Raw genomic sequence first — 25,452 nt, forward strand, 5'->3', positions numbered from 1 at the left:
AACCCAGCAAAGTGTTGTAGTGCCTGTGCATGGACTCCCATGTGATGATACAGCTCCGATTTTTCTTTCCTTGAAGCTCCACAGGCTCCCAGGATGGTCCAGTGAGTAATCCTAGCAGCAGTAATAGTAGCCAGGACTCCCTCCACAAAGCCCCAAAGAAGAAGGGCATCAAGTCCTCCATTGGCCGCTTGTTTGGCAAGAAGGAAAAGGGCCGGCCTGGGCCACTGGGCAAGGAGTCACCAGGACAAGGTTGGTAGGTTTGCAGTAAGCATCTTTTTTTTTTTTTTTTCCAATTTTTATTTCATGTGCCTTGGTGTTTTGCCTTCATTTATGTCTGTGTGATGGTGTTGGATCCTCTAGAACTGGAGTTACAGACAGTTGTGAGATGCCATGTGGGTGCTAAGAATTGTGCCTAGTACCTCTGGAAGAGCAGCCAGTGCTCTTAACCACTGAGCCATCTCTCCAGCCCCTGCAGTAAGCATCTTAACAAGGGTGTCTGCCCATTCTCCATGTGCCACCATGTTGCTCTAGAGAGCAAGGACCCTGGAAGGTGGTACAGATATGGCCCAAAGAGCAATGGCTAGTAATTCAGACACACCAGGTGTCTTGTCTTAAGTAATTTGCTGGGCTGTTTGGTCAGAAATAGATTTTGGTGTGAACTACTACCTGTAGAAAACAGACCTGAACTTTGCTCTACCATGTTGATTCACTTAAGTCTGGGGTCTGTGCTTCCTTGTAGTTGGTGTTTCAGAGACAGAAAATTCATCTCAAGATGCCTTGGGACTCAGCAAACTAGGAGGACAAGCTGAAAAAAACCGTAAACTTCAGAAAAAGTAAGCTTCTCATTGTGTCTCTGTTGGAGTCAGTTCTTAGGGTAAATGGTGTTTCGGTTTCAGCTGATATCAAATTCTGTGCACAGCTGTGTGCATGCACAGCCTTTTGGAAAAGTACTCCAGTCTAGCCAAATGGATAAGCTCCAGGTTCAGTGAGAGACCCTGTCTCAGAAAGTAGTGTGAAGGTCAATAGAGGAAGATGCCTGGTGTTGAGGCATCTTCCTCTGGCCTCTGCATGTATCTGGAATGTACCCACATATGTGAACGGTTACACATGCATACCTCTCCAGCACACACATGTGTAGTTACAGCCCTTTCTAACCCACGCTTCCTAAAGAAGAGAGCATTTATGACACATTGAAGGCATTTGCTTGGATTCCTGCCACTGTGTAAAGTGTCTTTCTTAGGTGCATGCTCCAGAACCCATCTTTGAAGTCTGAATCCAGCTCTGTGGCTCTGGGGAGTCATGTAGACTCCTGTGTTTATTTTCCTCATCTGTAAGATGAGAGGCATAGCAACTCACCCTGAATGGCTTTTTGAGTATTAAATGGGATGGTGGCTATCTTTAAGAGTGATAACAGGGCTAAGATATGGCTCAGCTTACAGAGTGCTAGCCTAGAATGCATAAAGCCACGGCCCCTCACCAGCACTATATAAACTGGGCATAGTGGCACGTGTCAAATCTGCCACATAATGAGTTCAGGGCCAGCCTGAGATACATGAGACCAGATTTCACATAAATAACTCTAAGCCCTGCCGATAGTCCTGAACAACTGAGCTATAAAGGCAGCCACAGTGACTGGTTGGGTTCATGTGAATGGCCCTCTGAAAGTAATTGCTACAGTGTTTTCTCCTGGTGGACTGGCTTATCACATATAGATTTAAGAATTTGTAGCCTATTAAATTTGAGTTCTGTACTAATCCTTGGAAGACTGGAGGTGTGTCTCCAGGTAAAAGAAATGCATAGCATGCTGAGGCCCTGGGTTTGCAAAGAGAAAAAAAAAGTCAGTAAAGAAAATCTCTGTCCTGAAAATTAGTAATACTTTTTGGGATGGCTGTCACTCCAGGGCCCAAAGCAGTGATGTGTATGTGGGTTTACTCTGCATAGAAGAACTGTCTAGAAGCTTAGCTGCATCTAGTTCCAGTGACGGAAACAGGCAGACAGGATGAGATAATGCATCAAGGAACAGGCAGAGGGTGTAGACCAGAAGTGAGAGCTGAACTTACAAGGGGAAGTAGGCCTTGAGCCGAGATGGTCTGGATGGTTCTGCAAAGGGTCCTGAGTGCTCTGAAGATAGTGCACTGCACCCAGAATGGTGCTGGCCTTGCTGTGGGGTTGCCAGTCATGAGCTCTACTCACATGGTGTCTAATAACTGGTCAGTGCCCTGAGTAAGGACCAGGGTCCGCTAGCAGTGCTGTAGATTCCCTTACCTTCAGGACTGTGCAAATGAAAATTTGTAGAAACCTCTTAATATCCAAATTTGATTTGGAATATTGCTGTCTTTGAACTGAGTAAAAATGTTTTGTGATACCTTGGGATTTGGCATTTGGCCATGTGAACGTTGATATTAAAACATAGCTTCTTCAGGCAGTGGTGGTGCATGCCTTTAATCCCAGCACTGGAGGGGGGCAGTGGTGCAGAGGCAGGCCGATCTCTGTGAGTTCAAGGCCAGCCTGGTCTACAAAGCAAGTTCCAGGACAGCAAGTTCCTGGCTTTGGTGTACTCACAGGTAGGGAATTGAACTGCATGGAGAACCATGCTATAGGATGCTCCTAAGGACACCAGGCTTACCCTCAATACTGAGCTTCTGAGAGGATCTTTGCAAAAAGGGATCTGTCCTTTCCCTGTCAGAGTGATATCACCTGTGTCTTTAGGACTCCTAGGTTGTTCACTTGATATAGACACTTGCTATGGCTGGTGTCAGAGAAGTAAGGCTCCTTGGCCTTCATTCAGGACCTCAATGGGACAGTGCTGACATAGTGAAAATACAGTTGGGTGTGGGGTATAAAGAGCAACTGTGCTTATTGGTATGGAGTAGGTGACCACAGTTCCATCTAATCATGGGGCCTATCTTTAATACATAGGCCGTTCTTCATAGAATTGAGTGTATTTCTAAAACTACTACTTTCCTGTTATCGTTTCCTTGCTTTGCCTTTGAGGTGCTGAGGATGATGATCAGGGTTCTGTGAATGTGTGGCCACCACTGTGCAGCAGAACCATACTCTTCAGTCCTCCAGTTCTGATTGTAAAGGAACACTTCTGCTGCATGAGTTTGTATTAGGGCAGCCATTTACACATTAGCTTCAGGAGCTGGACATGAAGGCTCATGCCCACAATCCCAGTGTTAGGGAGGCAGAGAGGAGGATTACAGATTTGCACTGAGATGATACATCTCACAGCCCAGGAAGAGAAGACATAGCAGATGCTCTACTGCCCTGGTGCCATTTCCAGGGATTATGGAATTGAGGGAGACTGAAAGCAGCACCTGTGGTCCGAACAATCAGACACTCTTGGTCTTAGGCCTGAGGTACAGAACATGGGCCTTTTGGAAGATGTTTTCTTGAGCTGTGGAGATGGTGCAGTCAGTAAAGTGTCTGCCATGTAAGCATGAAGACTTGAGTTTGGATCTCTAGCACTCATGTAAAATCTGGGTGTGGTAGTCTGTACTTGTAACTCAGTGCTGGGGGCTCAGAGACAGGTGAGTCTCTGGAGCTCAGTCAGTCTAGCCAATCAGTGAGGTTCAGGTTTAGGAAGAGAATTGTCTCAAAAAAGTAAGATGGAAGCCGAGCAGTGATGGTGCATGCCTTTAATCCCAGAACTTGGGAGGCAGAGCAGACAAATCCTGGAGTTTGAGGCCTGCGTGGTCTACAAAGTGAGTATATACACTATACATACACATACACCCAAAAGGATGGTTTTAAAGATTTTTGTTACTTTGATCACTGTTTTAAGCTTTGGGGCCAGTGGCTAAAAGAGTTTTTATTACCTGGAAAATTGACTAGTAAGAAAGTTGGTTAGGATTAAATGCCTTCTCTGCTTTGTGTGACTGGGTCTTGTTGTGTAGCTCAGGCTGGCTTCTACCTCGTGGCAGTCCTGCCTCAGCCTCCCAAGTATTGAAATAATTAGCAGTGATGGTCACGACCCTTTTACATTTATTTTGACAGTTGTATGGAGCAGAAAGGCTAAGTGACTCTCTAGTTAGAAAGTGACTATTGGTAATTGGGTGAGTCTGCAGAAGTCCCACATGGAAAACTGACTGAATTGGTAGGGTATTGTGAAGATCAAGGGGCCAACCCCATTTCCCCAGGTGAAGTGGAAAGGAGGGAGGTAGTATTGCTGTCATAAGACATCTCAAGGTTGAGTTCAACTAGCCTTGGGTGTCTGTAGTCAGTGGATATTTCATCCCATGACACATTAGTGAGAGATGTGCTCCCCTTGAGAACACTGAGACTTAAATGTGCCAGCCTTGTCATAGCTGTGTTTGGGCTATAAGGTTACAAACTGCCCAATGGGGAAGGCTCAAGGAGGCAGAGGGAAGCCTGTGCTAACTACCTTTCCAGGTCCTGCTTCCTATACTGATTGTCCTCTATGTCTTCCTACTGGTTCCTTCCACCCCCCCTTTTTAATTTAAATTAGAAACAAGCTTCTTTTACATGTCAATCCCCGTTCCCTCTCCCTCCCCTCCTTTCCTGCCCCCACCAACCCCCTAACCCATCTCCTTTCTGCCTCCCAGGGAAGGTGAGGCCTTCCATTGGGGGAATCTTCAGAGCCTAGTCCCTCCCCCATTTGTCTAGAGTGAGAGAGTGTCCCTCTATGTGAATTGGGCTCCCAAAGTCCATTCCTTTACTAGTCATAAATACTGATCCACTACTGGAGGCCCCATAGATTAACCAGACCTCCAAACTAAAACCCAAGTTCAAGGGGTCTGGAACAATCCTATGCTGATTTCCCCACTATCAGTCTGGGGTCCATGAGCAACCCCTTGCTCAGGTCAGCTGTTTCTGTGGGTTTCTCCAGCCTGGTCTTGACCCCTTTGCTCATCACTCCTCCCTCTCTGCAACTGGATTCCAGAGTTCAGCTCAGTGTTTAGCTGTGGGTGCTCTGACTGGTTCCTAATTCATGTCCTACCTCTATACTGTTCCTTCTGCTGTAAGTGGCCTGGGCTCTAAGAGCCAACAAAGGCTGTTTCCAGTATTAGGAGGGTGCAGCAAACTCCAGGTAGCCACTGAGGGCTACAGTGTGCTTTCTTAGCTGTTTGTTCTCTGCATGATCTATTACTACTGGATAACAGTCATCCTAGCAGACTGCCCAGTTGAAGAGGACTTAGTCCACTCAGTGTGACCTTAGCTTAGAAACCTTGATGGCTAGGCTACATACCCAGGATGGGCACTGCCCTGTGTCCTCCAAGTTTCCATCTTTATTTGGTCTCATGGAGTGACTAGGCTGCTTCCTGTGGCTTCTTTGCCTGTTTTGATAAATGATACCAACTGTATTTGAAGAGAGTTTGTCTGGAGGAAGCAGAAAGTCACTCAGACACAAGTTGGTGCCCCAAGACATCAGGTCCCTCCCTCTAGCAAGGGCTGGTGTCCATCCTGCAGACCTTCACTACCTCACCTCCACATGAGCACACTTGTCTGTCTCTTTTCCAGTTTATGAGTAGCCCCGTTCCTCAGAAAGGAAGTGCTATTTTGACTCTGCCTAAGACACCAAATAGTGCTGCTGCCCTGGGGATCTGCTGCTAGCTAGTGATGGAAGGCAGCCATTGACCATAGCAACCAAGGATGACTGAAGAAGTCAAGCTTAAAGTTGTCTGTGACATTGTGACTGGAGGGAACGCCCTGCTCTGGGCAGTTATTATAGAGCCAGGATTTGGGGGTTTGGTTTTGGTATTACAGAGCTGGATGTCACAAACAGAGATTCCAGAATTTTTGGCTGCAACATGTGCAAACATGGAGAGATGTAATCTGCAAGAAAGAACCTTGCAAATGTGTGGGTGGGGATAGAACACATGCCTGGTGTATACTGCAGTACAGTTTACCCAGTGCTTTGAACCATTCTCTCTCTCTCTCTCTCTCTCTCTCTCTCTCTCTCTCTCTCTCTCTCTCTCTCTCTCTCTTTCTCTCTTGTTGTTGTTTTGTTGTCTTTTTGAGATAGGGACTCACTATGTTACTTAGGATGTCCTAGAACTCATTATGGCCTTGAATTCACAGAGATCCAACTGTCTCTGCCTCCCTAGTGCTGGGATTAGTAGTTGTGTGCTACTCCATTAGATTTTTTTGCACCATCCTTAAATGTTTAATGACTCAGCACTAGGTGTCCATCTGCCAACCTGCATGTGCTCTCTTTCTGGACATTGTAAAAGGGTGTGGCACCTAGGTTTTACCCTCATACCATATGAACTTAGTTATGAGGACTACTAGGTGCTCCTCAAGCTGGTGGACAGTCTTTCAGAAGAGGTGACATTCTGTGGGGATTAGGACTCAGCCAGCAACTCATGCAGGCACTCTATAGTAAACACAAGCTAGTGTGCTGTAGATGGTGCCAGCGGCTTAAAGCTCAAGGGAAGTGGTGAGCCCCTATTGTGCTTTGAAAACCTGTCAGAGATGCCTACTTAACTGGTTATTTTGACTATATCTCCCTCACAGGCATGAGCTGTTGGAGGAGGCCCGCAGGCAAGGTTTGCCATTTGCACAGTGGGACGGGCCCACCGTGGTGGTGTGGCTGGAGGTACGTCCTCTTCACATGCTGCATTATGGGAAGTCACTAAGACTTCTCACACTTGTCTGATGTTCTGACCTTCTTGTTCCCATGTCTCTAGCTCTGGGTCGGGATGCCTGCCTGGTATGTGGCTGCTTGCCGAGCAAACGTCAAGAGTGGTGCCATCATGTCGGCCCTGTCAGATACCGAGATCCAGCGGGAGATTGGCATCAGCAACCCCCTGCACAGGCTGAAGCTGCGGCTGGCCATCCAGGAGATCATGTCACTGACCAGCCCTTCTGCCCCACCCACATCCAGGACGGTAAGTTCACATGCTCTTATGCTCTGGGAGGCAGAGCTGCCTCCTGCAAGGCTATGGACCAGTCAGCCTGATTTCTTGGGTCTTTGCAGCCCCCAGCAGTTCTCACTTAAAACATGGCTTCAGATGCCTTAAAACTATTGCTCGTGTGGATTGGATGCCCCAAGATCAGCAAGACTTTTGGGCTAGAGCAAAGCTGTGTGGAATACTTGCCTAGCATGTGAAAGGTCCTGGGCTCATCCTCAGCACTGAACAAAGGCTTTCATGAAAGCGTGTCTGAAGCTGAGTGTGAGGCCCACTGTGATCTCAGCTACATGGGAGTCTGAAGATCAGAGCTTTGAGTCCAACAGGGGCAACATATTGAGAACCCACTCAGGTTAAAAATGAAAACTTGTCTAGAAAAGCCTCAAAAAGAAGAGATTTAAAGGTGGAAATTGATTCTTACAATTGTCACTTGCATTTACCTGAGGCTTCTGGGCAGGGGCTTAGGAAGTTCACACTCTATAGTAGCACTTCCTGCCTTTTGACTTTCATGTCTGATGACCCCTGACCACACAGAGTTGGTGTTTGCATTCACACACAGATGTGCTACTTGCTGAGCAGGTCACACAGTCCAATGCCTGTGACTTCTTCACAGTACAACTGTAGGGATCAAGGGTCTCCGACTCCTCAGGGGTGGCTTTTGGCCTGGACCTATGGCTAGTCTGTCACAGAGGTGGGATTGTATCATCTTAATTTGCAGCACTACCTCTATGTAGTGGACAGGAAGAGCAGCTCCCTCCCTGCTTTTGTTGTGGAACAGGTGTGTTGGAAGGTAGAACAAAGGAAAACAGACAGACTTGTGCAGCTGAATTAAAATCCAGCCCCCCTCCTCCTCCCTGTGAACTCTGCCCTGGCATGGACTTGGAGGCAGTGTGTGAGGAGTGAGCTGCTTACATTTTCTGTGGAGTTCTAGCTCTGCAGAGCACCTTAGAGGAACCTGCTGAATGCAAATGATGGCACTAGTGAGGAATGCCCCCCAGCATCCTGGTCACTAGAGAATTCACTTTCTTCTCAGTGGACAATGTCACTTTTTTTCCCCTGCAAAAACCAAAGGGGAAAGACAGGCATGGCCATACTTTGGACTTAGCTTGGGTGATTCTGGAGAAACTCCTGCAGTACCTTTGAGACACTTTCTACAAGAGCCTAAGGCTGACTCTGGGGCTCAAAGTTACTTTAAAGTGTTGGGGTTTTTCTATTCTCTGTGGAATGAACACCGGGCTTCAGTCTTCAGCTATGGCTCAGAGCTCTTTCCTCAGAGAATGGCTTTTGTTGCCACAGTCCCTTCTGTTCCCTGGGAGTTTCATGTCAGAAAGACATGTTCATTGTAGCCCCTCCAAAGTCTTCCTCAGCTGTGCTCTGACAGGGAGCTCCCACCAGTTCAGCTAGCTTGGAAGTGTTCCCTCTACACTATCAGGCATAGGCGTAGATTTCGCCCTTGAGCTTATATCAACAAGCATATGGATTTTGGTCTCTTATGTGGCTCTGACAAGGGTGCAGTGGGGACACAGTACAGTTAATTTTGTCCTGTCAGGCTTGGTCACCTGGTGTACTTCAGTGGAAGAGAGGCCTGCTGCTGCTGTTGAAATGAAGCTGCTTGTGGGAGGGGCTTTTTTTTGAAGTGCCAGGAATCAAACCCAGGGCCTTGCACCTGCTAGGCAGCTCTGTCACTCAGCCCATGCCCAGTCCAATGAGACTGTTTTAAGATAGTGAGCATGGAGGTCTGAGAGAGCAAATATTTCTACAAATCTAAAGTGGGCTTTCTTTATTAACATACCACAGGGGTGGGCATAGCAGCCTAGCTCTGTGACCAGTTGCTGGCAAGTTGTAGCTGTTGGCAGGAGGGCTGGGCTGCTGTGGCTTTTTGTCATTTTCTGTGAAGAGTGGCCTTTGCCTCAGGCTCCTGTGCCTGAAGTTTATGTGTGTGCCCTCTCCTCTTTGTCATGCTTTCCTGGCCCGGGATGTGGCTGGTGCACTGGGTACCTTAGACCACAGGAAATGTCTGGTTGACACATGAAGAGATGGAAACGCTCACAGTCACACCACAAACGGTTAGTCACTGCAGCCTTCGTTTGCAGGGCACATGCTGTGTCAGACCAGCTTGAGCTTTGGCCTTTCTGTTGGGAATGAAAGTGCTAATGTTCAGTTGTTTCAGAGATGTGTCTCCTTGGGTTATCAAGCTAAGTGTGCAAACTAGAGTTTGTTTTGTTTTAGGTAACGCTTCCCCCCCCCCCCCCAGGATCTTAAGGTTGCAGACATGCTCATTTAGATAGAACTTATTCACCCTGGGGAAAGAGCTCAGTGTAGTACTCCACTATGACAGTGGAACCCAGCTTTTGCCTCTTACTGATATGCTAGCATGGAAATGGTGTGTTCCTTGCATGAAAACCCCAGGCTGCTGGTTCTGCACAGACTGCATGCTGCTATGACCCCAGCATGCTCACACATCCAGTTGTCTCTGTTTGCTTGCTTGCCTTACCATAGCTTACAAACACTAACAGTTTGTTCTTTTCCTAACCATGTAACATCAGGAAGACGAGGAGGGAAGCTGGGCTCAGGTTGGCATCTTTCTCTACCTACCTTTACTTATTGTGTGGCAACAGAAAGTATCTGGGGTGGGGAAGCCTGTGACTTGTCTTTCTGGATGTTGTAGCATCCCAGTCTGCTCTGTGTGGCTAGTGATTTGAAAGCTTTAGAGAATCACAGAGCAGGCTTGCTAGCGCCTCATGGACAACTTTGAACATTCTCACAGGAGCCCTGGCAGTGGCTCTTCATGAGCACAAATTCTGTTAATGTGGTGTCCCTCACACTGGGGTCCACACCTTAGAAGATTGTGCACATAACTCCCTGCTGGAGTGACTTTGAAAAATTGTGAAATAATTTGCAAACCTGAAAGACATGATTCCTTTTCCTGTGTCTCTGTGTTGGTATTTTATTGAGTGATGCCCTAATGCTGAGTGCATTTAAAGATCTTATTAGGGGAATTCTCAGAAGTGAGGCTTCTTGTCTCATGGGTGTTTTCATTTTCTTGCTAAAGTTTTTATTACATTTATTTATTTGTATTTGTCTATGTGTCTATGTGTCTGTGTGCATATGCCATAGTGAAGTCAGAGAACAACTTGGGGAAGTCACTTTTCTCCTTCCCTAGTGTGTGTTCCAAGGATGGAACTCTGTTTTCAGGCTTGGTGGTAAGTGCCTTTACCCACTGAGCCTTCTCCATGTGTTCATGTTCTCAGTCCACCAGTTCTTTAGCACCCTAGGAGCTCTTCCTGAGTGCTTTGCTATCTCCACATTTGGGCAGCTTAGGTGAATGACCGTTGTTCCTTCCTTGGATCCTACTAGTAGCATTCATTGCTGTTCTTAGTTTTCCTGGCCACAAGGCAGTGGCCTCCCACTATATCCAGTGATGCAGGAAAAAGAACATGAGCTCTGGTCTGGTCTTGCTGTGGGCTCTGCCTCAACTCAGCAATCAACTCATTCATTATTAAGCCTGGCTAGCAGCACCTTACAGGATGGACAGTCAGTGTAGTCAGCAGGGCAATTTCTGGTGATTGCAGTATGTCTCACATACTCCAGTTCTTTGTGTAAACAGCAGCCTGTGAGCAGCACGCTTTGCAGTAGAGTGTGATAAAGGGGCTCACATCACTCCCTCACAATCCTCTTCCCAACTGAGCTTTCAAGACAGAGGTCTCAACCTGCCTCTCCACAAGACAGCCAGCCCCATGGACACTGTAGAACCACCAGCAAGTAGTGTGACCATGGCCCTAATTCTTTGCAGCCCCAGTTTCACTGAGCTCTAGTCTAGGTTGTGTTACTACTGTGCAGCGCTCTCCTATCTCCGAGACCATCTGGCTCTGTGTGCTCCCTTTCTAGGTTGTATCAGCATCCTGGGAGAAGAGAAGAGTAGGGCTCCCTGGACTGAGCCCTCCCTGCAGCTGCTACCACAAAGGAATGATAGGCGTGCATCACTCCTATAGAGTGATAGGGAAGCACTCAGATGGGATGATGCTGCCTCAGTGGGCCCTTTCTTTATAGGTTCTTCATTCTGCCTGTCAAAGCAGGCAGAGCCAGAAGACCAGAAAATAGCTAAGGGTCCCTGTGCTGATAGACAATGAGATCTCGTGATGGCCCAGAGTACTTAAGGACAGTAGCAGAATGGTTCTTCTAGTAGAGCTTCAGTGTCCTTGTTGGGTCTGATTCATCTTTTGGCTGGAGCAGGTGAACAGGTGGAGGGAGCTGTCTTCATTCCCCAGCTTAAGTCACCTGCTCTCTGTGCCTATAGTATGTTCATTTCCATAACATAGACCTGTTTAGCCAGCTTTGCATTTTTAGGGGTTTAATGGCATTAGAAATTATTTTTTTAAAGATTTACTTATTATGTATATAAGTGTTCTATCTGCATACAGACCTTTATGCCAGAAGAGGATATCAGATCCCATTATAGATGGTTGTGAGCCACCGGGTGGTTGCTGGGAATTGAACTCAGCCAGTGCTCTTAACAACTGAGCCATCCCTCCAGTCCAGAAATGTTTTCAACCTGGGTTTCCAGATGGTCATTAGTCTGTAGGAATGGGTCCCTATTCTTGCTGCCTAGCACAACCTGTGTCTTAGCCCTGGGACTGTTGTGGCAACTTCTCTGTCTCAGTTGGTCCTATCCTCTGTGAATGAAAGGACCAACTGTCTTCCTTCCTACTCATAGGCTTTGTGTATCTTCTTGCATTGTGCTGGGGGCCAGTGCTGGAAGTTGTGTGGATGTATCTGGATTTCTTGTGGACAAGCATTCAGTTCTTCCCCTGCTTGGGTGCTCTGTGCTGTGCTCCATTCCCAGAGCGTTGAAGGCTCCACAGTGAAGCAGGAAGCCTTTCACATGGTGTTTCTGTGTCCTTTTAGTATTAGGCTTTTCTAATTTCTTGGTAGGCAAAATTTCCCCATTCTTTTCCCCAAATGTTGTTCCAGCCTATGTTCCTATGACAATAAGCCTTTCCATGTCAGGTCTTACTTAGTATGTTGTTGATGGTTTGCTGGCAATACAGAATCTTGCACTGTTGTTTTGAAGTATGTTAATTTACAAATGTTTGGAGGATATTTAGATGTTTTAGCCATTATTAGTTATCCCTTTGAGACAAAATCTTCCTGTGTTGCCCAGGCTATCCTCTAACTTTAAACTGAAAACAAACTTCATCCCATATTGGCCTGTTGAGTCGGTGGAGCTATGGGAGTATGCCCCCATACTTGGCTAATTGCTGGCTCCCCTCTTTCTCTCCCTTCTTTCTGTTTATCCTTACAACTGGGTCTTGCCCTGTATCCCAGGCTGACCTCCAACTTGTAACAGTCCTCCTGCCTCATAAGTACTGGAATTATAGATTCTAATTCATTTTCTTCTGAGGTAGAAAATACTGTGTGATTTAACTTCTAAGTTAAATATTGAGCTGGGATGTTGCTCTATAGTGGAGCTGTGCTTAGTGTATATGAGGCCTGGTTCAGTCTTGGCACCACACCAAGCCAAGCACGTTCTCAGGGAGATTTTGGAGGTTTGGGGGCTGTGCACCTGTCACCCACTACTTAGGAGGCTGAGCAGGAGGATCACTTCAGCCTAGAAAGTTGCTTCATGTGCCATGCTTCAGGATGGTGGCTGCCTAGGATCACATGGGCTGGTGGGATGGAGTGTGAGGCTCTGCATCTTATCTTTGGCAGGGTAGTACCCTCTCAAGGAAAAGAAGGGAACTATCCCAGTGTCAGGTGGAGAATTATGGAAAACATAAGTAGGTCAAGTTGATTGATACTGCTGCTTTGGTCTTCACTGTGCTGAGTCTTTTAAAGGAAAAGCTGCTTTTCCTATAGTTTTTAGATCATATCCTCTTTCTGTTTTTGTTTGGAAGGAGTGTTTAAGTCTTATTTGTAATTGTGTATTTGTCTTTTTCTTCTTTTAATCCTGATTGTCTCTTAAAAAAATTTTACTAATCAACTTTTACTGATTTTTTTTTTAAATAAAGATTTCATTTAGGAAAAAGTGTTAAAAACCAAGATCAGAACAGCCAGAGGGAATTTTAATGAATCAAGTTGAACCCATCCTTCAAACTTGTTCATGAGTCGTGTTCATTCTTAGTTGCTGCATTAACAGCTATTTCAGAAGAGGCTCTGCAGTTGACTGTGGTTTTCTTGTGGCTCATTAGATAGGTTAACTCAGCAGTGAGTCCTAGTTTTTTTTTTTTTTAAAGATTTTATTTACTATATATACACCATTCTGCTTCTATGTATATATGCACACCAGAAGAGGGCACCAGATCTCATTGTAGATGGTTGTGAGCCATCATGTGGTTGCTGGGAATTGAACTCAGGACCTCTGGAAGAGCAGCCAGTGCTCTTAACCTCTGAGCCATCTCTCCAGCCCCAGTCCTAGATTTTTAATGACTCCTTTTGTATGCAGTCTCAGTATTGTCATTAGTTCAGTCTTCATAGATTCAAAGTCCATAACTAACATCACCCACTTATAAAAGCAGACGCTAGCATATGGGGACATGAACCACGAGTGGATTGGCAACGAGTGGCTGCCCAGCCTTGGCCTGCCGCAGTACCGAAGCTACTTCATGGAGTGCCTTGTAGATGCCCGGATGCTGGACCACCTTACCAAGAAAGACCTACGAGGGCAACTGAAGATGGTCGACAGCTTTCACAGGTGAGTGGGCACTTGCTACACCTTCTCTCTGCCCTGAGGCTTGCCCTGTTGTCAGCTCCATATAACCTGTTTTTGTGCCTCTGTAAACAGAAACAGTTTCCAGTGTGGAATTATGTGCCTGAGAAGGTTGAATTATGACCGAAAAGAACTGGAAAGAAAAAGAGAAGAAAGTCAGAATGAGACAAGAGGTGAGCTCCCTGTCTGAGCAGTGGTGCTGGTTTCTGCAGCCAGTGTTCCAGCCTCAGTGGGTGGAGCATCTGCCAGGCAGCATCTTGGAAGGCTTTAGGGAAGGCACTGGCCTAACATGAGAAAGGAGGAAAAGGAATGATAGAGAGCTTGCCTGTACACAGTCTGCAATGCTGGTGTTTTTCCTGTGACATTGGAGTTGTCCTTTGGTCATATGGTGTCCTATGTTGACACTTAGAAATGCAGAACGGAGCTGTGTCTGCTGCATACTCACTGGGAAAAGTATGAAATGCAGGGCTGTGGGGTATTCGAGGGTCTTGATCCCAGATGAAAGGCAAGAGGCCCCAGTCAGCCCTTGGAGGGCAGCAGTGTGGCTGGGGGAGGGGTGCATACAGAAGCAGCCCTGCACCTGTAGGCTGTAGGGTGGCTGCTCTCCTCTACGGCCTTCTTTCCTGCTGCAGCTCCAATGATGGAGACAGTTACTGGCTTGAGGAGAATGTTAGAGTGGTGGCTGTGCATGCCTTTAACAGTTCTCAGGAGGCAGAGGCACGCTGATCTCTGTGAGTTCGAGGCCAGCCTGGTCTGCAGAGCAAGTGCCGCTCCAAAGCTACAGAGAAACCCTGTCTCGAAAAACAAAACAAAGAAGTCAGGAGGTCATTGGTGATCTTAGCAATGGTACTGAGCTGAGTGGACACTAGATGCTATTCAAGTCTTTGTCCCTAGTCTCTTTGCTGCTTCCCACAGCCCCAGAAGCACTGGTTTTAATAAGAAAAGCAAAATACACAGAAAAAATAGAGATAAAGATGTGTGTGAGTGAGCCCAGTGTTCATGAGCATGTGTGAGTGCACATGTGAGTGAGTTTGTGTGGTGAGGGATAGCTCAGTGTAGAGCCTTTCTCTAATGTGTCACATCTCAGAGGGCCCATGCTTCAGCTCTGGCATGTTTAAAATAAAAAAGAGAGAGAGAGAAAAGCAGAAACAAACTGCCTGAGATGGCACATTTGGAGGGTAGTTTGCTCAGTGGAGTTACTGTGAATCTGAGAATGGGCTCTTTTCCAGAGCAGCACCTAGGGATAGAGTGTTGAGTCTACTGCATTGTTTTCAGTGGCCCTCTGTCTGTCTACACTTGACAGGAACTGTCTTTGGAAGTGATTGGGCATATCTTTAGGCTGACTATTTTTAGGTACCTATTAATGCTAATGGAGTACTGTACCTGTCACAAGGTGTGGCCTCCAGAGCCTGTTTCTGGAGAATGTCTTTCAGTTCATCTGTGATGAGTACAGGGCTTGGTGATACGTGTTTGTGAGACCCTGTCTTAAGAAAATAAAATGGGAAAGACATTGAAAATATTTGTCTTGTGCTGGCTAGCATTTTACTTCAACTTGACACAGTCTAGAGTCATTGGAGAAGAGGGAGCCTCAATTGCGAAAATGTTTCATAAGATCCAGCTGTAGGTAAGCCTGAAGGGCATTTTCTTAATTAGGATTGATGTGGGGGGGCCAACCCATTGTGGTAGTACTGGGTTCTATGACAAAGCAGACTCAGCAAGCCATGGGGGAGCAAGCCAGTAAGCAGCATTGCTCCATGGCCTCAGCATTAGCTCCTGCCTCAGGGTTCCTACCCTGCTTGAGTTCCTGTCCTGACTTCCTTCAATGATGAATAGTGATGTGGAAGAATAAGCCAAATAAACCCTTTCCTCCCTAAGTTGCTATGGTCATGGTGTTTCATCACAGCAATACTAACCCTAAGACACATCATGAAGTAAATTAAAAAATGTTTAACCTGAACAAAAGTTTGAATGCAAGATATGTGGGTACACATAATACACCCTGGAAGACTAAGGCTGGATGACTGGTGGGAGTATCCTCAGCACTACCCTGGTTTTCTAGGTCATTGTATGTTCCTTATGGAGGAGGGAGGTGGGGATGCCCAGCATCTCTATGGAGGTGGCTCTGTCTTTGATGGGAAGAATCTGCTTTGATCGTTGGGTTTATAGACTGTCATTCTATTCTGTTTCTGGAAGTCCAGTGAGTTCTGTCTTTCTCCTGGGTTCCCTGGAGCAGTTCCGGTGGGTTCTTCAAGTGGTGTGGATAGGATTCCTATGTGAGGACTGTGCTATCTGTGATGCTGACCCCTGGGGCTTGGATCTGTTTCAGGAGCTCAAGATCAGGATTTGTAGCAGGAGCCTTTCTCCAGTGCTGCAGGGCAGAGCAGAGCATTTCTGAGGCTATCATATACTTTATTTTCTTGCAGATGTGCTTGTTTGGAGCAATGACCGGGTGATTCGCTGGATCCTGTCGATTGGCCTTAAAGAATATGCCAACAATCTAATAGAGAGCGGTGTTCACGGAGCACTTCTAGCCTTGGACGAGACTTTCGATTTCAGTGCCCTGGCACTGTTGTTACAGATTCCAACACAGAATACACAGGTGACCCCAGAGCTGTCAGGCCTGTGCCCTGCCACAGTGTTACAGAAGTTGTGGTTGCACAAGCTCACGTGTCACCTTGAGTTCAGGGAAAGCTTAACATTGGATGGATAGTGAAGGCTTTTTTTTTATAGCTTGTTAGTGAGGGAATGTCCAGAGTCAACAGAGACTTAGCCTTATACTGTCATCTTCATGTTCTCTGTTTCAAGCCTGAGGGACTTAGAATAAAATAAGGAGAACTTCCATTCCAGTGTGTATTTGTAAGAGTGAGGCTCACACACGTACTTACTTTTTAATGCTTTTGGCAGTTGTTGGGGTTTTTGTTTGTTTGTTTTGCTTTTTTTTTGTTTTGTTTTGTTTTGTTTTTGAGACGGTTTCTCTGTGTAACAACCTTGGCTGTCCTGGAACTCACAGAGATCCACCTACCTCTGCTTCCCAAGTGCCGGGATCAAAGGTGTGTGCCACCACCACCTGGCTCATGTTTTTATTTTTAAGTGTGCCACTTAAAGTTTTATTAATTTTGCTTCTATGGTAATTGTTTTATGTAATTCTCTTTGCTTCATGGGCATATTTGAAAATGTGGAATTTCCATTCCTCTACAGAACACCAACTATAGCACTTACTATGGCTTTCCCCTCAAGCCCACCCACAGATTAGATTAGGATGTCCCCAGCAGTGGAATATGCCAGTCTTCCTAGTAATTGATGGAGGCTTTGTTGGCTCTTTCACTGTTGCAGGCTCGAGCTGTCTTGGAAAGAGAGTTCAACAACCTTTTGGTCACAGGGACTGATCGGAGGTTTGATGAGGTGAGTGCTCTGCCTGATGGTCTTGTTCTCCCTTTGGTTAGGGCTGGAAGTCCACCACCTAGCCAGCCTGGCCCACATGTGTGCTGAATGGGCCCTGTTCTGTCATAATTAGAACCATGTGGAAAAGCTACTTAAGGAGCTTGGACATACATTAAAAATGTGTGTGTGCGTGCGTGCGTGCGTGCGTGCGTGCGTGCGTGCGTGCGTGCGTGCGTGCGTGCGTTCGCACAAACATGCTGGTGTTGAGAAAGCTAAGCACATTGACACTGTCTGTCATTGGGCATGTTCAGCCCAGAAAAGAATAAAAGAATGGAGTTTTGTTGTTACTTTGTTTGCTTTTTTTTTTTTTTTTTTTTTTTTTTTGATTTTTCAAGATAGGGTTTTTCTGTGTAGCTTTTGCTGTCCTCAAACTCATCGAGATCCACCCACCTCTGCCCCTCTGCCCCCTGAGTGCTGGAATTAAAGGTGTGCTCACCACCACCTAGCAAGAATGGTTTTAATAAAACTTAAAGGTTTTTTTTGTTTTTTTGTTTTGAGAAAGGCTCTTGTCTTACTATATAGCTAAAGGTGACCTTGAACTTGCAGCATTGTGTCTTCGAAGAACTGGGGTTGCAAGTGTACCCAATATGCCTGGCTTCCTGTTGATTTTGATGTCTCATAAATGGTTGTCAAGTCATAAAACTGGATGAAGCCCAGAAGCAGTGTCTGTGTCTTGTATTCTGGGAATCACTGGTCATTCTGTCCCAACCCAGAGCCTCTGTGTTTTGGGGAAAGATGTGTCTGAGAATTATGTTGTTCAAAACTGTTATTTCTTCCCTCTCAAACCCCACGACATCACATGTAAGGATTATTGTTGTTGGGCCTTGAACAGAACTCTAGTTTGATAAAGAGAGCAGAAGCTGTCTCTGAAGAGGTTTTGTTGCCTGGGTCCTAGTCTGGACATCCCATTTGTGAGGTGGCTGTTTGTTTGTTTGTTTGTTTTTAATTTGAATTACAAACAAGATTGAATTACATGACAATCCCAGTTCCCTTCTCCCTCCCTTCCTCCTCTACCACTCCCCCAACTAAAATCCTACCTGTCATATGTCCTTTCTTCTAATCTACACCTGACTCAAAATTTCTGCTTCCTCATGACCTCTGCATCCTTCTTTTTCTTCCCTTCTCACTTTTGTAGCTTCCTCCCCCCTCTTCCCGTATTCTTAATTTGCTCAGGGGATGGTGACCCTTTCCCCTTCTCCAGGGGACAAAGTTTGTCTCCTCCACTTCTATTCTAGGACATGTGTGAGGTGGTTTTTGAATGACCAGTGAGGCATGAAAAGGGCCACAGCCCAGGACTGGCCTCAGTTCTCCATCTGTGGCCAGAGGAGTGTCTCCACAGTCCTTTTCTGCTGCAGAGCTGGACTAGGCAGGCAGTTGTGCTGTCAACAGGAAGGTTAGCTACATACAAGCCAGAGTCCAGCAACATCTGAAGAGCACAGACCTGGCTGGGTGCCCACTTTTACTGTCAGTTGGCACTTGTCTCCTTGGTTTGCCAGGATGATGATAAAAGCTTCAGGAGAGCACCTTCATGGAGAAAGAAGTTCAGACCAAAGGACATCCGAGGCCTGGCCTCTGGCTCTGCAGAGACATTGCCTGCCAACTTCCGGGTCACCTCCTCTATGTCATCTCCCTCTATGCAGCCAAAGAAGGTTCAAATGGATGGTATGTGGTGGGTCCTACAACCACCACGTGTGGGAAGTGTGCACACTGGCTGCACCTGGGGCGTTGGAGTGAGGCTGCATGCTCAGGTGTATTTGTTGTTCAGTTAACCCCCTAACGTTGTTTCCTCAAGATTAACCAAAGTAACAGAAACTAAGAAAATCCTGTCTGTTTGGGGGACGGGGTAGAACCCATACTGTGAGATCAGACCTGACAGGCAGCACAGGTGCACTTGCTGTATGTCACTTTGCCAAAGCCCTGACCACAGAGCCTGCTCCTGAGACAGGGTCTTACTGTAGTAACCTAGGGCATCTTCAGATTCACAGTAAACCTCCTGCCTCAGCTTCTCTAATGCTGGAGGAATTATAGACATAAGCCACAACACCTGGCCCAAGTAAATTGTAAATAGTGCAGTTTCCATCTTTTTCTGCTATTTGTTAGCCACACATGCCCCTGTTATAGGACAGGGGAAATGGTCTGGAACTAGTTGGGTCTATTAAATGTTCCAGTCAGAAATGGCAGACACAGCTGACACAGTGGACCCAAAGCTTCTGGGAGGTAACAAAAGTCAGATGAGGTTTGCCTAGGACCTTGCTGCTAGAGGACACATGACCTTGAGCAGGCTTGTTCTTGAGCAAGTCCTCAGGCTGTGCCATGCATTCCTGAGGAAGTTTTGATAATCAATAATTGTATACTTGAAGCAGCCAAACCTGAGCCCTGTCAGTCAGGGTGCACCTCCTTGCTGGTGCAGGTGGTGGGTTAGCTGCTGGTCTGCTGGGATTCTTGCTCTCACTGCACAAACCAGAGACAGGGACATGAGCAAAGCTTTGCTGGGCTGGACTCCTAGAAAGCACATAAGGTAGAAAGCTCTGGCTGGTTTGGCCATGGTTCAGTATTGTGCTTACAGGGGAAGGTCCAGTCAGCAACTTCATGAGAGCCAGTATGCCAGCCTGGCTCTGGCTAAATGGGCGCATACAGGCTTTCCTTGTTCTGAACCATACTTCTTAGTCAAGCACTAATGCTTTAAGAATGGGAGCTTAGAGAAAAGGCAGCCTGGAAAGAGCTGTAGGAGTCTAGGGTGTGGACGTGGCTTTCTCTCCTCTCACATGGCCACCAGCTGTGCTGAGGTCTTCTTTTGAGGAGGGAAGGTGAGATAGATGCAGTGTACATGGCAAGCATTTCCCCTTAAGTCAGCTGTCCCAGTGGCTCTGAGGATGTGGCTATGAGAACTTAGCCTCCTCTCTGTACACAGGCCCATCTTAAGCCGTGCTGGCAATTTGTTAAATAATAATCATCAGTTCAGCAGTTTCCATGGTTTCTAATGGAAACTGAGTCTGAATATTGGTTTCCTAAGAGAAGCCACTGTCTTGGTCATCCTGCTCTTTCATGGAGCCGTCTGCCTTAGGAGTTTCTTGGGGCTGGGGTACATATACCTCTGGCTTCTTGGAGGTGCAATATTCTGGCAAAAGACTCGTGGTGTAGTCTCAAGAGAAACATGGTGGTTTCTTTCATAGTTGTCACTCATGTACATGGATGACTGATGTTGTGTTTGTGTTGCTTGCCCATTGCTGTTTCTGAGTTAGCTGCCAGTTCCTGGGCCCTGAAAAGTAGCCTCCTGACCACCACCTTGGTGATCTTGACTGGCCCCTTCCCACAGCAGGCTATCCTCCTATCACTTGGGAAGTCTTGTCAGGTGTGTAATATCTTTTTTGTCCCCTTGTGTGATGTTTAACACTAACTGCATGATGTGTTTGCACGCTTCCTTCCATGGCTGTGGAAACAGGTAGTGTGTCCGGAGCACAGAGGCTGGACTCTGCCACAGTCAGGACTTACTCCTGCTAGAGCCTCCTGCTGGTGAGTAGAGAGCTGCTGTTCCCAGATGTCCCCAGTACAGCGCAGGTGGGGCACTTCATGTCCACCTGGCTTTGGCAACTTTGGACCATGAGAGCCAACCTCAGTTGTTTGGGAACTGAAAGAATACAGCTCCTGACACTTGGCACCACACAGGTGCTATGGTAGACAGTGACCACAGAAACTGAAACATCTTCCTCCCTTTCTTCCTCCCTCCCTCCTTTCCGCCCTCCCATTCTGTGTATGCATGTGTGAGTACAGGTGCCGAAGAGTCCAAAAGAGGACATCAGATCCCTTAGAGCTGGAGTTAGAGACAGTTATGAGCAGCCTGATGTGGGTGCTGGGAACAGAACTCAGTTCTTCTGCAGGAGCAGCCAGTGTCTTAACTGTTGAGCTACCTCTCAAGCTCTGCAGACTTTCTTATGCTCTCTCACCCTAGGTGTCAACTGAAGTCATGGAGGGGGCAAGGGTGAAAACAGTCCTCTACACTGGTGTGACTCTTTCAGCTGCTCAAATGTATCATACCATGTGTGGCATCTATTGTGCTGTTTAGTCATCAGGTGGCTGATGATGTGATACCATGGCTCAGTCTAGAAAGCTGCTGTTGAGCCATACAGCTGCATGGCCGAGCTCAGCTGTGTCCAGTGCTCCAGAGCCACTCTTAAGGGTGGGTGCCCCCTAGGCCCAGGACTCCCTCATGTCTCTTTGCTCTTGAGCCCCCTTTTTCCAGGAGTGCTATCCTACTGGGATCTGGGATTGCTTTTGTTGTTGTTGGCTTCTGTTTTTAATTAGTATCCTGAGACTTATACTTGGGGACTGGGCATAGGTAACTGGTGGCTGTGGGGTGGCCCTGTGTGGCCAGTGTTTGCTGAGAGGAAGTATCTGTGCTTGCTTCCAGTTTACCCACACTACTTCTACAGATGACGACGCCACGGCAGAGACGGTGCAGAGCTCGGTGGAGCCCCATCTGGCAACACTCGCTATATGGACCCAAGATATTTTATTACAGAGTTTTTAAACTTGTGGGGGAAAAAATCACAAATACCATAGAGAAAATATTTTAGAATTGACTGTTTCTTATATTTATGTAAACTTACACTTCCTCATTTATATAGTTACTTACTCTTTCATGTATATCCAAGCTATAAATATCCTTTTGAGTCAATTCATGTTCTTATACCTAATTTTAGTCTTTTAAATGAATGTACTGTAATGCTTGTGTGTAAATCTGAGCAAATATAGGGCTTTTGTAAATTATGCATTTACTGTAATTATTCCTGTTTAATTTTTTAATGATGAACCCGACAGAAGAAAGGATTTTGCTACGTTTATAAAGTCATCATGATACAAGCCATGTGCGTTCTCTTCTACCCAGCTCTGCAACAATCACTCTGAAACAAGCAGACTTTATTTCCAGACGTCTTTCTGTCGTGTTTTAATGACTGACCTTAACTGTACTTTTTCTACATGAAATCTCAGCTTCCATTAGGCTTGGGACAGATGGTCAGGATTCTGTGAACAGCCTTTACCCCTGGCCACATCCCTGGCCCTGCTCTGGACATGGGTCGATTATCTTCAGAGGCTGAGCAGGGCCTTGAGCTGGGAGCAGCACTCTACAGGAGCAGGGTGGCTGGTCACCATCAGACTGAGCAGCTGATAGAGCCTTGCAGCTGCCTCCCTCCACACTCTTCAAGGACCAATCATGGGGCAGGTGCTCATTTCCTGACTGGGGCAGAGCAGGTGAAAGCAAGACACCTCAGCTGAGCGGGCAGCCTGCAACTCCAATAAAGGCCTTATTTTTCTTGTATAAACTGTCTTTTTACATTTATTTGTAAATGTCTTAAGGGTGGAACTAGCTGTACACTCATAGCTGTCTTGACAGCCTCTTGACTGACTCTGATGAGTTAAGCCACAGGGCTCAGGCAGACATGCGCGTATTTATTGTGTAGCTGATGTGGGAGAGGCTTTTATATTTGCTCTCTACTTTTAATTCATCTGGACGATTGGTTGTTCTGTTTTTCTGTTAATCGTTTGTGACCCTTCCGATTACATAACAAAGTCTGTGCAGTCATCTTCTGAACTGTTTTTATCACAGTGTTATTTATTGCTTTTTTTCAATAAAGTCCCCAGCATTTTCCACTGCCAGTTAAGAATTCGGTGAGCAAGCGTCGACTGCCTTGCACTCTTCTGAAGTTGGAGAGTGGGAGATGGCACAGGGCTGGAATGGTCTGGGGAACCCCAGGACAGAGGTGGGGGCTTCAGACAGTGAGGCAGGAGAGGGGTCCCTTAAGTCATCTAAGGCTGGAGGGGCCCCCATCTAGGCCCCATTTGGTAGCCAAGACATACATACCTTTATGGGCTGTTCCCCACTGCTCCTCAGCTCTGCTGCCTTCCTAATGTGGCCCTGTCCTCCTGCCCCTCTGTGTTGTCAGCAGGGATTTGTCCCTTCTGGCTGAGGAGACTTGACTATGATAGCTTTGGCCCAGGGGACAGACAAAGGGAAAGGACAGGCCCAAGGCTTTAGAGCTGTCCCCATCCCCAACTGTGCTTAGGACTAGAAGTGGATACCTGGGAAGAAAGAATGGCAATAATGAGGGGCTAGCCTAGCCTCACAGTGGCCACACCAGGCAGCCCCAGAGTCATTCCCCACCAGATTCACCTCAGGCAGTTCTGGGACCATTGCCCACCTGATTTTTCCTTCTGAAAGTTGTGTCCCTTCAAGACCAACTACCTTCCTGGGACATGTCCACAGGGGTATAGATTAGGATCTTCCTGCCCTTCCCCAGCACTGCTGCACTTGTGTGCACTGCCTTCTGTTTACAGCCTACCTCCTGATCTGTGCCACAGGCTTACAAAACCTTATTTGCTGGAGGTGACAGTAGGGGCCAGGGAGATGGCATAGTAGATAAAGTGCTTGCCTTGCAAGCACAAGGACCTGAGTTTAGGTTCCCAGACTCCACATAAAAAGCAGAACATGGTGGTGTGTTTATGTGTAATCCCAGAGCTCCCAGGTACACCATCTGGAAAGGTACCTCAGCAACTGAGCACTTACTTCTCTTCCAGAGGACCTGGGTTCAATATCCAGCACCCACATCATAGTTCACAACCATAGTTCACAACCATCCAACTCTAGTTCCAGAGGTTCTGGTGCCTGCTTCTGACCACCTCCAGCACAGATACATAAAATAGTACACAGAGATGCATACAGGCAAAACATTAACACATTAAAAAGGTTCCTGGGCTCCTTGGTTTTATTGATGGTGATAATTGAGAAATATTTGAGAAATAAAACAAATGATTGTAGCATTTTCCTTTCCAAGGACACTGCTTCGTGCTGCCTTGCTCTGTGTCACCCTTGTCAAGAATGGGGACTGCAAACATCCCTGGTGTAATTTGGGTGGTGCCACACTCATGACCCCTCCCATTACTGAACCAGCCTTGAGCCACAATAGAAACTATCTAAAAAAATAAATAAGGACAGGAGATGGTCAGTGGGCAAAAGTACGGACCTAGCCAGATAGGGTAGTACACATCTGTAATACTACTGCCTCTTGATGAGACAGAAGGCTCCCTGAAATCTTAGAGGCCAGGAGGTCTGGTGTATGCCACAGCGAACAGCAAAAGACCACACAAGGACAGAAAATATCCCTTCCAGGGGCTGGAGAGCTGGTCAGCAGTGAACAGGACCCAAATTTGGTTCCCAGCACCCATGTCAAAAAACTTACAACCATCTGTAACTCCAGCTTGAGGGATCTGACACCCTCTTCTGGCCTCTGAGGGTACCAGCACACACATGCATCACATCCAAACATAGAGTAAACAAAAACAACCAGGCAACACTGGAATAAAACTACCCACAGATTTCTTAGCCTGTGTCCCAGCATATACTTTCAAGGTAATTATGGGTTTGGATGTACCACACACACACACCTTTTTTTTTTTTTTTTTTTTTTTTTTTTTTTTTTTTTTTTTTTTTTTTTTTTTTTTTTTTTGAGAATCTCTATACCCTCTGGCTCTCCTAGAACTCACTCTTTAGACCAGGCTGGGCTCAAACTCAGATCTTCCTGCCTCTGCCTCCTGAGTGCTGTATGTATAAGTGTTCACTACCAGGGCTGGAGAGATGGCTCAGCGGTTAAGAGCACTGGCTGCTCTTCCAGAGGACCTGGGTTCAATTCCCAGTACCCACATGGCAGCTCAACAACTGTCTATAACCAGTTACAAGGGATCAGACACTCTCATGAAGACATACATGCAGGCAGAACATCAATGCACATAAAATAAAAATGATTAAAAAGAATGCAATATGTCTTTGCATCATTAAATATTCCACAGCATAAATAAACATCTTAAAATAATGTTCCACAGCCAGGCGTCGGTGGCGCACACCTTTAGTCCCAGCACTCGGGAGGCAGAGGCAGGCGGCGGATCTCTGTGAGTTCGAGACCAGCCTGGTCTACAAGAGCTAGTTCCAGGACAGCCAGCCTCCAAAGCCACAGAGAAACCCTGTCTTGAAAAAACCAAAATAATAATAATAATAATGTTCCACACATTTTTCGTTTTGTTTTTGAGACATTCTGTGTAAACCCATCTGGCCCAGAATTTAGGTAGCCCTGGTTAGCCTTCAATTTGGAGTTACAAGGTTAGACACCATGCCAGAATTGTATTTTGTTTGTTATGGGACAGGGTCTTGCTGTGTAGTTCAGGCTGGACTTGGATTCTAGGCAGTCTTGCCTTGGCCTCCTGAGTGCTTGGTTTATAGATTTACATGACATTTGGCTTCAAAAGCCACTATTTCCTCCCAGGATTGGTTTTCTGGTATAGGGACTGATATATCCTTCCCAGCCTTCCTTTGGCCGGGATGGTGGTGGAGGGGCTCTGACTTCCTCTGTTGTCACAAGAACAAGTCACAACAAACCCAGC

The 25,452-nt window shown here is 46.5% G+C and overlaps 1 protein-coding gene across 6 annotated transcripts in view; it reads left to right on the top strand.

The window, feature by feature from the left end:
* Window positions 1-22,677, top strand: part of Ppfia1 (PTPRF interacting protein alpha 1) — an 84,981-nt gene extending 62,304 nt beyond the window's left edge. For 2 of the 6 annotated variants that reach the window (XM_027408806.2, XM_027408805.2), the window contains exons 18-29: window positions 77-249; window positions 740-833; window positions 6,481-6,562; window positions 6,654-6,854; window positions 8,879-8,941; window positions 13,391-13,566; window positions 13,657-13,754; window positions 16,005-16,180; window positions 16,915-16,983; window positions 18,519-18,684; window positions 20,465-20,535; window positions 21,431-22,677. In XM_027408806.2, coding sequence (XP_027264607.1) covers window positions 77-249; window positions 740-833; window positions 6,481-6,562; window positions 6,654-6,854; window positions 8,879-8,941; window positions 13,391-13,566; window positions 13,657-13,754; window positions 16,005-16,180; window positions 16,915-16,983; window positions 18,519-18,684; window positions 20,465-20,523 — 1,357 coding nt within the window. In that variant the 3' untranslated portion in view covers window positions 20,524-20,535; window positions 21,431-22,677. Of the gene's footprint in view, window positions 1-76; window positions 250-739; window positions 834-6,480; window positions 6,563-6,653; window positions 6,855-8,878; window positions 8,942-13,387; window positions 13,567-13,656; window positions 13,755-16,004; window positions 16,181-16,914; window positions 16,984-18,518; window positions 18,685-20,464; window positions 20,536-21,430 lie in introns of all 6 variants that reach the window. The other 4 variants (XM_027408808.2, XM_027408809.2, XM_027408810.2 and 1 more) reach the window with 4 other exon arrangements.
* The last annotated feature ends 2,775 nt before the right edge of the window (window positions 22,678-25,452 follow it).

Source organism: Cricetulus griseus, chromosome 3 (assembly GCF_003668045.3).
Source record: "Cricetulus griseus strain 17A/GY chromosome 3, alternate assembly CriGri-PICRH-1.0, whole genome shotgun sequence".
NCBI lineage: Eukaryota > Metazoa > Chordata > Mammalia > Rodentia > Cricetidae > Cricetulus > Cricetulus griseus.